Source organism: Podarcis vaucheri (assembly GCF_965113315.1).
Source record: "Podarcis vaucheri genome assembly, chromosome: 9".
Classification (NCBI taxonomy): domain Eukaryota; kingdom Metazoa; phylum Chordata; class Lepidosauria; order Squamata; family Lacertidae; genus Podarcis; species Podarcis vaucheri.
In genome coordinates, this window is record NC_138767.1 from 5,527,156 (window position 1) to 5,539,804 (window position 12,649).

A 12,649-nucleotide genomic window follows, 5' to 3' on the forward strand; every position below is an offset into this window, starting at 1 on the left:
TGAAAACAGGGTCTTTTCAGTGGTGGCTCCGTTTGTGGAACAATTATCTTTACAACGTATCTTCAGGTGCCTCTCCTTCAAAGCCGGCAGGATGTTTTAATGTATTCCGCCACACACACACCCCGCCAGGTTTTAATGTATGTATGCACGTTTTTCTTTGTTAATCCTTTTTGGCGAAAAGATAAAAAAGTGAATAAAAAAAGCAATGAATGAAATGAGAAAGTGGCTGACGGAACTTCTTTCTCATCTGGGGCTCGCCCTGCAGGTATAGAGTGGTATACAAATTTAATAGCTAATAATAATAACAATAACAATAAGGAAAGCGAGGCAGGGCTGGGCGCCCCCTTTCCGCTGAGGGAGGCCTAGCGCCAGCCTCGCAGCCCCTGTTGCTAAGGCGACATCCTGACGACGAGGGCCGTTGCTAAGGGGAGGCCCTTCTTCCGCGTCCGCGTTAAGGAGAGTGCGCGTTGCCAGGGGCGGGGCTAGGCGGCGCGTTGCCCGGCAACGATTGCCGCGGGGCGGGGCCGTTCCGCGCCTCCTTCCTCCTCCCATGGAACAGCTGGCCCTGTCGGGACGTACCATTGCGAGCGAGCGAGGAGGGGGGGGCGCAGCGAGAAGAGCCGGCGGGCGGGGGGCGCCGTGGGCGGGGCGGAAGAGCAACGGCTCGCCTCTTTCTCCCTCCAGCTGAGGCGGAGTTGGTGCGTTCCCCGCTCCTACCCCCCCCTCCGCCGCCGCTCGGTGCCGCAGGGAAGGCGAAGCGGAGGCGGCGGCGGGTGCTGGGCTGACAGGACAATGGCGCTGCTCCCCTCGGCACGGAACCCCCTGCTGCTGCCCCCGGCCCGAAGGGGGCGCCCCAAGGCCCGAGGAGGGGCCCAGCCCAGCGTCAGGTGAGGAGGGGTGGGGGGCGAGGGAGGGGGGAGGTGACAGGGGGGCTGCCCTGGGTGGGGTCTGAGGAGAGGAGAGGGGGAAATGAGAGGGGTGGGGGACAGAGGGGGAGGGGTGGGAGTGAGGGGTCGGGGGGGAGACGAGGAGGGGGACGCGGGGGGAGGGGAGGGGAGCAGGGGGTGGGGTGGGGCTGCCCTGGGTGGGGTCTAGAGGGAGTGGAGGAGAAGGTTGTGCAAAAGTGGGGGTGGAGTGAGCATGCATTATTTTATACATGCATTTGAATGCACACACACACATATGTACACACACACACACGCACATATATGTATATATTTTCTTCTCCACCGTAAGGTCCCAGGGCAGGTTGCCACCGCACAAAACCAAAAATCCAATGAAACAAAGCCAGAACATGTGGCCTTAAGCAACAAAGGAGGTGGCCTTGCAAAAAAAAATCGCATCTTCCTGAACAACTGTCAGAGGGTTAGGGTCGTGTGGGGTGTAAGGGGTGGGGACTGCCATGGTGCAGATATTCAGGGAGGGTTGCTTTGGTGTAGGGTGAGGGGTGCCTGGCGAAGGGGTGCTTTGGTGCAGAATCGGAATGCATTCTGGTGCAGAATATCTAGGGGTGTCAATAAGGGCAGGGATTGCTGGGAGGTTGGGAATAGGGGAGTTGTGCAGGCAAGAGCTGAGGTTGGGAAGGGTTAGGGGGCACTGGCAGTAGGTGCTGCTTGAGGGAGGCAGGGCAGGGAGTGGGGAAGGGCTGCAGGCAGATGGTGAGGGGATGGACATGAGCTTTGGGTTGAGCTGAGGTGGGTTCTGTTGGAGGGTCTGCCTTGCTGCAGAAATATGCAGAGGGTCAATGAAGGAGAGGGGCTGTTGGGTCTAGGTGGAGGTTGGTATGGCCAACGTGGGGTCATCTCAGCGCAGAATATGTGGGGGGACAGTTGTAAGGAGCCTGGATTGGGTGGTGGGTCCAGGAAGCATAAGGGCTTTGTTGTAGATGTTTACAGAATACAGGAAATTGGTGTGGGGTAGGAACCATAGAGGGACATGGGTGGTGCTGTGGTTTAAACCACAGAGCCTAGGACTTGCTGATCAGAAGGTCAGTGGTTCGAATCCCCGCGACGGGGTGAGCTCCCGTTGCTAGGTCCCTGCTCCTGGCAACCTAGCAGTTTGAAAGCCCGTCAAAGTGCAAGTAGATAAATAGGTACCGCTCCGGCAGGAAGGTAAACAGCGTTTCCATGCGCTGCTCTGATTCGCCAGAAGCAGCTTAGTCATGCTGGCCACATGACCTGGAAGCTGTACGCCAGCTCCCTCGGCCAATAAAGTGAGATGAGCGCCACAACCCCAGAGTCGGCCACAACTGGACCTAATGCTTTACCTTTAGGAAGCATAGGGGGCACCCAGAGGCAGGAAGGGTGTGGATGCAAGACTGGGGAGCTGGCTTACCAGTTTGCATTTGGCCTTCTCTGTCAGGGCTCACATTGGTTTCGTGGAACCCTTTTTCAGGAACCAAATAATTCAAAAAAATTAAAGTCTCATTGCTATCTCACCTGAGCATACCCTTGGGAGCAGATCCTGTTGATTTGGGTTCCAGGCAAGTTTATGGTAGTAGATCAAATTCCTAGTTATTCTTCCACCCCCACCCCCCGCCAAAGTGTATTCAGAGGGCTAAGAGTTTGCCCAGGGCCCAACCCCTATGTGGAGGAGTAGTTAGGTTGATAACAGAGGTTGGAGATAAATGTGCATTGAGATACCAGTTACTGAAGGCAGCTAGTAGGATGAGTTGTGCGAGTGTTGCAGTGTCTGGGCCAGTAAGCAGTGCCCTGTGGATGCATTTGAGCTCTCCTGGCACCTTTTCGAGTTGGTTATCAATCTAGCAGGTAAAAAACATAGAATCATGGGTTGAGGAGAGAAGAGTCTTGGCTGGATGCCTTGGGTCCAGTACAGTTTCAAGACGGAAGTCTTCAAGGGAGTCAAAGAGTGTGATGGAAAATGGCTGATGTTGTTGTGGGACTGAAAATAAGACTTGGGAACACGTAGTCTCTTGGATTATTTCCCCATTCTTCATGCAGGATAGGCTGATGGAGGGAGGTGGAGAAAGCTGTGGTGGTGGGTTCAGAATGTTTGGGACACGGTCAGATTGGTGGAGGCTCTAATAAGGAGGTGGCTTGTGGTGGTTATGGGACTGTAGGATGGGGCAGTTTGGGCGGGTGCATGTTTGAAGTGGTTACTTTGGGGGAAAGGATGTAGAGAGGATATGCTTTAGGGGAGAGATTGTAAGGACAGCATGCAATGAAAGCAGCCGTCCTTTGGAACTGCTGCTGCTTCTCCTCTGTCATTTGGATGAACGTTGAGTATGTTGGGCAACAATATTATGAACTGGAATATTGAACACAATGACATTTAAATACGCTTGCAGAGAGCTGGATGAGGTCCTGTACCACTGCAAAGGCAGGGCAATGCATCCTTTAAAGCAGGCTAAGATAAAAGCCAAGGCGTTTTGGTAAGATATCCCTTTGGAGTCTTGGAACGTGCAAAAATATTTCCCAGCATCTTTTCTTTTGTTCCCAGCCTCCCCTCTCCTTTCATAGCAAATCCACAAAGCGAGGATGAGATCAAATTCTTAAAAGTGTGTGTGCGCATGCCTCTTAAGCCCTCCCAGACAGGCACAAAGAATAGCAGCCTTTCTCTTTGCAATATGTTTACATGGCTGCCTGTGTGAAGGTTAAATTCCTCTTTCTTGTGGGGTGGCAAATTAAATTAGTCACAAGTGTGTGTGTAGGGGGGGAGATGCCTAGGAGGGGGGAATCGTCTGCAGGCCTGTGTTTTACAGTTGTTCGTGTGAGAAAAGCCCCGTCTCCAAATAATTCCTGTTCAGTAATTGGAAAGAATGCAAGACTTGGCTTCTGATTTTTTTTCTTCTGAGTTCTGATTATTTAAGCTTTTTTTTAAAAAAAAAAAGCAAGCAAGCAAATGGCTTCTAATGAAGCTCTATTAGCTTAGCAGAGCGAATGACCTTGGGAAAGGAGCTGCTGTTTCAGAGCTACCTTGGGGATTTGTTCTGGAGAAACAGATGTAAGTAGTGAGCAGCCTACAACATTTGCCCGCCCCTTAGAATGTCATCTGTTCACATTCTCCTCCCAGATCGCAATGGCATTCCATTCCATTCCAATTCCACCCCCCATTCCTTGTTTAACTTAACGGTACTTTGCAAATCAAATGGTGCTAAGAGAGAAGCAGTTGCCTCACTGCAGAAAATGTACTTCCTGGGTTGCTAAATGAGCAAATATAACAGTGTTTGCACAAAGACTGGCTGTGTTTCTCTGTGCCTGTCTTCCTAGGCTACAACTGGAGAAATGTCACAAGATGATATTTCTTGTGTCTCTTTCAAGCACTTCAAAATGAGCGGGCTGGAGCTAGAGTTTGGCACGCAAACAGCCAAAAGTCCTGGCTGCCTGTCAAAAGGGAAAGGGAAACATTTTCCATGTTCCTTAAATAAAATTCCGTTAAACCGCTGAATGCGCAGCTCCCATAAAGCATGAGAGCTTATTTAAATTTATAAATTCCCTCTTCAAATGACAGTAACCGTGAAGACATTTGGAGCCCAGGAAAATGTTACAGTGGCGTGTCTCCTTCCTTCCTGCATATGGGGGTCTCTCTAGCAAGCCCACCCTGGTCTACATGGCTGGCGTCCTTTCCTTAATGAGATCTTCCAGGCCTCAGTAAACCAGTTATAATAAATACCCTCCCATTCTTTGCATGCTCTCTTTGCTGCTGGGAGTGGAGTGGTGGATATAGCATTGAGCTTGGGCCTGGAGGTGGGAGAAGCATGTTCAGATCTCTGCTGAAGTTCAAATGTGTGCTCTCTTTCCCCAGACCACCTCTTTACCCAGTGACTTTATGGGAGCTATAGCAAGATAAGGGTCTGTGCTCAGTCCATGGTCAACTCATACCTCTTCCACTCAACCCATATGTTGGTTTGCTCCGATGCTGAGCTGAATTGACTCTGTGAGCATCTTGGATGTTCATTCTCTTTGTCAAACATATCCCTTTTCATGTCTCTTTGGTTTTCCTTCTTTGATGGTCTCCTAGGCTGCAACCCCACCATTGACCTAGGCAGTTCCACCACCATACTTCTCCCTGTTCTTTTCTAGGATTGCTTTTCCTCCAGCTTGGCATCTGATCTTAGAGATAGAAGCTGCTATGTGGAAGCCCCTTACTATAGGAGTCTTTCACTGCAATATCTGCTGCAGCAGGGGAAGGGAGACTTTTGGCTTGCAGTGAATACTAGACATCCCAAGATCTACTAACTGGATTTGGGTGCAAAAACTTTAAAAAACAAATCATTTCCTAATTACCCCCGGGGAATGGCTCAGTGCCTGGGGATCTTCTTTGTATGCAGAAGGTTCCAGGTTCAATCCCTGATCTACTACAAATCACCCAGTGATCCAGTAGTAGATCTTGCCCTATCTTCTGCCTTTCCCTTTGCTACAGAATGGCTTTTTGGGGGAAGAAGCACCCCAGATTCTTTTGCACCCCTAGTATGCCCTAGTAAAACACCCTTGCAAATAAGTCCACAACTGTTGCTAGCTCACTTGACCTCGTATACCCATAGGTGTGGTGTTATTTTTCCCAGGCAGTCTAGATAGCGCTGTGGCCATCCGTATCAAATGTAGCAAAGCCTGTTGGCTGACTTTATCCGCACAAAGACTTGAGATGAAAGTGAGACACGCTTCTTGCCGGCTGGCTCTGTTGATATCTCCAAAAACATCTCTCTCCACCCTTTCGTTATATATCTCTGCCAAGCGAAAACAACATTGAGTGTATCTGATGAAGTGGACTCTATTCCATAGAAACTTCAGCCACAATAAATTTGTTAGGGCAGTATTTGGTGTTAGTCATACTCAGAGTAGACGTACTGAAAGTAGCTTAAGTCAGGGATCAGCAACCTTTTTCAGCAGGGGGCTGGTCCACTGTCCTTCAGACCTTGTGGGGGGCCGGACTATATTTTGAAAAATATAAATACCCTGCATGCCGGTCCCGCAGCTGCCTCCGGACCTGGAGGAGGAACTCACTCTGGACGCTTCAGGTTACATACGCTTCAGGTTACAGACTCCGCTAACCCAGAAATATTACCTCGGGTTAAGAACTTTGCTTCAGGATGAGAACAGAAATCGTGCTCCGGCGGCGCAGCAGCAGCTGGAGGCCCCATTAGCTAAAGTGGTGCTTCAGGTTAAGAACAGTTTCAGGTTAAGAACGGACCTTCGGAATGAATTAAGTACGTAACCAGAGGTACCACTGTACAATACAGGACTAGGAAATGATGGTGAAATGTTTTTCCCCCACTAACCTCCAGTGCTAAGAGATCTGTGCAATACTTTCCTCATTTACTTAAAGCATGGAACAAGTGAGCATAAGAGACATGCTGGATCAGACCAAAGGCCTTCCTAGTCCGGCGTCCTGTTGTCACAATAGCTGACCAGACAACCCCCCCCCCAAGGGGAGGGCCTCAAGCAGAACATGAAGGCAATAGCCCTCTCCCATTGTACCCCAGCAACTAGTATTCTCAGCCATGCAGCATCTGATGTTGCGGGAAGTGTGAAGCCATCAATAAACTAATAGCCTTATCCTACATGACTTGGCCCCCGATATAGCTTTAAAAGGGGAGTAAGGAACCACCGCAGCTTGTGGTGGCGAATTCTAACTTTGTTATGTGAAGTACTTCTGTTTGTCCTGACTCTTCCAGCATTTAGCTTCATGGGTTGATCCCAGCTTCCGGTACTAAATGAGAGGGAGAAAAACTTCTTTCTATTCATTTCCCCCACACCATCCATAATCTTACACACCTGCTTATTGTTTCTCTCCACCCCATTTTTAAAAATAATAATAATGTGCAGTCTATCTTCTCCTGCACCATCAGACATTGAGCATGCACCTTCATCCCATGATCTAGTGCAGGCCTAGGCAAACTCTGCCCTCCAGATGTTTTGAGACTACAATTCCGATCATCCCTGACCACTGGTCCTGTTAGCTAGGGATGATGGGAGTTCTAGTCCCAAAACATCTGGAGGGCCAATTTTGCCTATGCCTGATCTCCTTGCTGCAACTGTGCTGTTTGGCTTGTCAACTTTGCAAGCAAATTCTTTTGTGTGCAGGATGCTGTTTCTGCATAAACAGGAAGAAACATGTCAGTGACTCCTTCACCAGGCCAGCAGCTCATCCAGCTGACTGACTGAACTTTTCAGTTAGGGAAGTTCACAGGAAAACCCCTTCCTCTAAGCCTGTATATAACACTGTTTGCTCAGAATTACAGCATTATTTTTCCCACCTTGTAGATAATTGAATAATAGCAAATTGTATACATGCTGATCAAATGATCAGGCTTTGCAAATGTTAGATAAAGGTTGTCATCCGGGGACCACACAGCTAACTGTGGTTGTCTGTAGAGATGATCGCAATTCAGCAATATATAAATGGTTGAAGTAATAATTACTTTTGACACTTTCCCATAACTCTGGTCTCTCACATCACAAATTGTCTTTCAAAAATCAATAATGGGGCAAGCATGGAGGGCCCCCTCTTTGCAAGGGGGGAAGTCCAGTTGGACATGCCCATGCAGTTCTGAACTTTGTCTGATGAATGTGAGAGGTGGATGATAGCCATAACTCTCTGTTGCTAGTTTTATGGGCTGCTCTTGCATTATGTTCGTTAGCTCTTTGCATTCAGAACAAAGGTCAACTCTTTGCATGTCAAGGCTTGCCTGTTTGGCCAGCCTGGTGTGGCTTGAGAGTAAAATCATGCACTGGTCTGTTGACAGGGTTACTTGGTGTTTATGATCAAAGGGAATGTGTTGCAATTCAGATTAGGAATGAAACTCCTTCTGGAAGTACTCAAAGAGAAAGCCAATCCTCCGGACCTCACAGGCCAGCACAAGGCACACCCTGGCTTGCAGTGGACGCTCAGCATGAGTTCCAGTGCACAAATGTGTCGGTGACCTCCTGGTGGCAAAATGGTGTTTTGGTAGCAGTTGTGCTGCCCACGTGATATCTATCGCCTACTTTGCCAAGTGCCCTGAATTGAGTGAAAAATACTTTTGTTTTCAGCAGGCACAAAAGGTGGAAGATAAGTTCACCCAACTGGTAGAAATGCTTTAAAGTGAAGATGCAGAAATCACAGAGGGAAAGTGAGTGGGCTGATAGCTGGAGACAGAGAGAGCTTTTTGCAAAATGATGAGGAAAGAGCAAAGGCCTGCTTCCACTAAGTGTATATGAATACTGACAGTTTCAGAACTCCTGGTACAGTACTGGTTTGCCAGAAAACAGATCTCTTTCTGCAAGCCTTGGCTCCCAACAGATTGAAGTCCTTTTTTAGCATCGCCTCTAACCGTCTCCCATTTTTCTTCACAGTTGTAGCCGCCTTCGACAAATTCAGAACATCCTGACGCAGAGCAGCAAATCCCAGCCAGATGGAATACTGTGCATTTTGGGTAAGTTCTCCCTACTTATTCAAGCGCACCGACAGCATTATTGAAATGTGCAAGCTAAAGCCAGAAGTTGTGTTTCAGGATCCTAGAAATATTCAAAGAGGGCTCAAGCATTTGAGGAATGTTACTTGCCCATAGCAGCTGAAATGTGTTGATGAGTTGAATGCAGAGCCCCTTAGAAATGAATGGAACAAAGAGGTCACACAGTTTTAAATCTCTGGCTAATGCCAAGGACCCATGTGCTTTTAAGGATTTAGTGGTCTCCTAAGAAGCACATAGAGACAAGGCAAACATTGAGGATGGGCTGTGGCTCCATGATGGAGAACATGCTGGGCATTGGAAGGCTCTGGGTTCAATCCATGTCATCTCTAATTGAGAAGGTAAGGTAGGGAGATGCCTGGCCTTTTATCCCTGGACTTGAAACGGGCTCTTCCCAAAAGACCAGTGTGCGGAAATGGAAAGAAGTGTGTTTGCTGCTTCAAGGAGAGCGGAGCTCCAGATAAAATAAGTCAGGTGTCAGGGACTTGCTAGATGATGAAGAATGGTGGGCGGCTTCTGCCAGAGAACCCCCTGCAGGCATGGCCAAACTTGGCCCTCCAGATGTTTTGGGACTAGAACTCCCACCATCCCTAGCTAACAGGACCAGTGGTCAGGGATGATGGGAATTGTAGTCCCAAAACATCTGAAGGGCCAAGTGTGGCCATGCCTGCTAGGGAAACCTCAGAAGAGGAAGGCTCAGAGCCAGGGAAGTGGTGTTGGGACATGGAAGACAGGTCACAGGATGAAGTGTGGGGGCAGAATGCTCGAATGCTGAACAATCAACAGACTTGAGTGAGACAAGCCTTACAGTCTGCATACCTGGAGCAGCCTTCGTTGTTGAAAGACAGATACAGTGGACGCTTGGGTTGTGAGCGTGATGCACGTTCACAACCTGCAGCGTTCACAACCCGCCTCTATGCACATGCGGGTTGCAATTTGAAGCTACTGCGCATGCGTGACCGCCAAAACCCGGAAGTAATCCATTCCGGTACTTTTGAGTTTTGGCAGTCCATAACCAAAAAAAACGCAACCTGAAGCGAATGTAACCCGAGGTATGACTGTACTACAAAAAAGAGTGAATCTCTCTTGAGTACTGGAGGCTGAATAATGTGACTGGACTGAGAGATTTGTCTCTAAACATGGAGGCAGTGCTGGAAAATTTTCAAGCAATCTGGTCATGCTTCCTGGACGGTCGTGAGTAAGGCTGACGGTGGAGTGAGTTGAGATGTGAGACACTTTCCTGCTTCCTTTCTCCCTCCCCGTCCTCATTCCAAAACGTATCATTAGAAGAAGGCTTGTTTTTCACTGTCTTCTTCTGTGTTTCAAGTTTGTAAAATTTATGTGCGAACTTGCGTTGCGTTTAACTGTGAACATGCACCAAGAACTGGCTAGCAGATGGGTTGGAAAGAGGAAGATTAAATGAGGTGCAGCTTGGAAGAAAAAAAGATGCATGGTTTTGTCTGAGTAGTTAAACATTCTGGGCACTTTACATTATCCATCCATGAGTCAGGGAGAAATCTCTGTGGTAAGGGAAACGGCTAAACACAATTAAGCAGGCTAAGGCTCAATTTAGGAATGCCTTGGGGGAAAACTTTGCAGTTTGCATGATGTGCCACTTCTAGCTGGCCCTGGATTTCTTGGTGAAATCTAAGCCATGCAGAAGGGCACTTGCCTGGACCCTAACCAGAAAGTTGCTTTTAGGTGGCTTAACCCAAACTTTGATAACTCTCTGAAGTTAAAGCCATTTGCAGGACACTAGGAATGTGACAAGAGGCTTTGTGGAGACTGAACTATAATTACTCTAGTAAAAAATAGCTGAATGCTGTGAAGAAAACTGACAACCCAGGAGGACTGCATTTTAATGTTTTAATGTTGTATTTAACCTAGTTTTTAAAGTTGTATTCCAATCAACTTGTTTTTATTACTGGTTGTTAACCGCCCTGAGCCCGGCCTTGGCTGGGGAGGGCGGGGTATAAATAAATTTTTTTATTATTATTATTATTATTTTGCAAAGTGCTAATGGGCAGCACAGGAGAAGAAGGCAAGCAGGGCCACTCCACCATCTGCAGTGAGAAGCCAGCTGCCAGTCAGGTTGCTGCCTGTATCAATTGCCACCTGGCGGTAGCCGTTCCATCAGGCTGCAGAGGAAGGGAAGTGGGACCACTCTGTCAGCTCAACTGCAAAACCAGCAGCTTTTGATTCCTCCTCTTCTTTGAACTGTTTCATGCCAGCTGGTCATTGTAAGCGCTTTGCAGCTAAGCCTTAAAAGTGTGCTATTTTTCTTGACTTGTATCTTAGCACCTCTGGAAGTCTTTTTTCATCTGAAGAGTAGGGTAAAAATGCTCTTAAGTCAGGGTTTCCCAAACTTGAGTCTCCAGCTGTTTTTGGACTACAACTCCCATCATCCCTAGCTAGCAGGACCAGTGGTGAGGGATGATGGGAATTGTAGTCCAAAAGCAGCTGGAGACCCAGGTTTGGGAAACCCTGCTCTAAACAAATAAATAAGAAGGTGTGCCTGTATTCACATTTTTCTTCCACCCTCCAAACCCCTTTTGCGTTTGTGTCATGTCTTTAAGAGTATACATGTCAAGGCTGTGGCTGACTTACTAATCTTTGTCAGCTGGCCTGGGAGCCTTTTCAGCGGAAGAGCAGCCTAAAACTGCTGTAAATAATAAAATCCATTCTTCCCCAGCAATGACCTCTTGTGCCCCTTCCCTTCCCCATATGAGTTATCTCTAGAATTGCCCCCTGGCACTACAGAGTAGCTTTTAGGTACTTCCATGATGAAAGGAGGTTGCACAGCCGACCAGAATTAATTTACAAGGCTTGCCTCCGCAGATCTGTATATTATGAACGGTGCAAATGTTGCTTAGATCAGGAGTTAATAGAGGTGTATCAGGACTTGGGAGCCTTAGCTAGGAATCACTCAGCTGTATCTCTGGGGGCAAAGACCCGAAAATAAGTGGAGCTGCTGCAGTATCAAGATGGGGAGAACCTCCTGAACGTACAGCATGAATTGCAATGATAAAATTAACGCAGAGCTGGGCTGGCAACATTGCAGAAAAAGAGTGCTTGGCGTGTATATACGTGGGAATGTTATAATTATTGCTGCATTACAGTCATACCTCGTGTTGCTTTCTGCTCTTGTTACGGACTTTCAGCTTACAAACACGGCAAACCTGGAAGTGTTTACTTCTGGGTTTGCCGCCCGCACATGCGCAGAAGCGATCTGCATGCTTTGCGCATGCGCAGAAGCGATCTGTGTGCTTTGCGCATGTGCAGAAGCGCTTGATTGCGCCGCACACATGTGTAGAAGAGGCGCTCTAGTTGCAGACTTTTTGGGGTGCAAACGGCACCCCAAAATAGATTAAGTCCGCAACTAGAGGTACCACTGTATTGTGATAGGTCTTAATATTTTTTACGGCTCGTGGATTTCAGAGGCTAAATTAAAAATGGGCGGGAGGTAGGGAAACCCGTCAGGTGTCAAGCCCACGCCTGGGGCACGACGAATGAGCAGAATATAAAACCTCCGAACTTGTATATAAAGATTCTAACTTCCGTGCCCTGTGCAACTCTGAGAGGCACCTGAGTGCCCTAGATTTCTTGCCCTGGTCTCCCTGGGCTTTTGTCTGGCCCCTGCTTATAAGTCTGGATTTACTGGCAGCCTTTGAGTTGTATCCCAGCGTAACCCCGTGTGAAAGCCGAGACAGAACAGTGACACAGGAAGCCAGGCTGTTGTGAGAGCTGCAGCTGGTTCCAGCCACGAAAGAGGCCGCCAGATATTAACTGTGATCAGATCCTGGACGGCATTCATCCTTTCTCGGGTAGCACAGGCTAGATGGGCTAATTAAATGCTTACGGCACGACATATCAAATTTTTCTGTGCTTGGTCCCATCTGAAACCCTTTTGTGAGCCATTCCCCCAAATGCACCCCTGTTGCATTTCCAGCTAGCTTCTCCTGAAAGAGGGGGAATGTCAACCCAAGCCTGGGAATTTCTGCCCCCTTCTGTTCCTCTCCTCTTAAGCTGGGTTTCATTTTTCTATTCTTTTCTTTTGTTTCATTGGGGAGGATCTGCTGCAGTCCTCAGCCTTAGGGAAATGTTTCAACTCGAAGCTGGAAAATGCATTTTAAATGCATTGCGGTCAGTATAAGAATTGTAGCAGAGGCGGATTTAAGGGAGTGCGACAGGTTTAGTCGCCCCGGGTGCAGAGCCTCGGGAGCGCTGCAGCTATGATGT

The 12,649-nt window shown here is 48.2% G+C and overlaps 1 protein-coding gene across 1 annotated transcript in view; it reads left to right on the forward strand.

Moving 5' to 3' along the window:
* Positions 1–728: 728 nt before the first annotated feature.
* DNAAF9 (dynein axonemal assembly factor 9) overlaps positions 729–12,649 on the forward strand; it is a 78,163-nt gene continuing 66,242 nt past the window's right edge. Inside the window, exons 1-2 of the mRNA XM_082236330.1 lie at positions 729–887; positions 8,295–8,374. Of these exons, the coding sequence (XP_082092456.1) occupies positions 793–887; positions 8,295–8,374 (175 nt within the window). The 5' untranslated portion in view covers positions 729–792. The remainder of the gene's footprint in view (positions 888–8,294; positions 8,375–12,649) is intronic.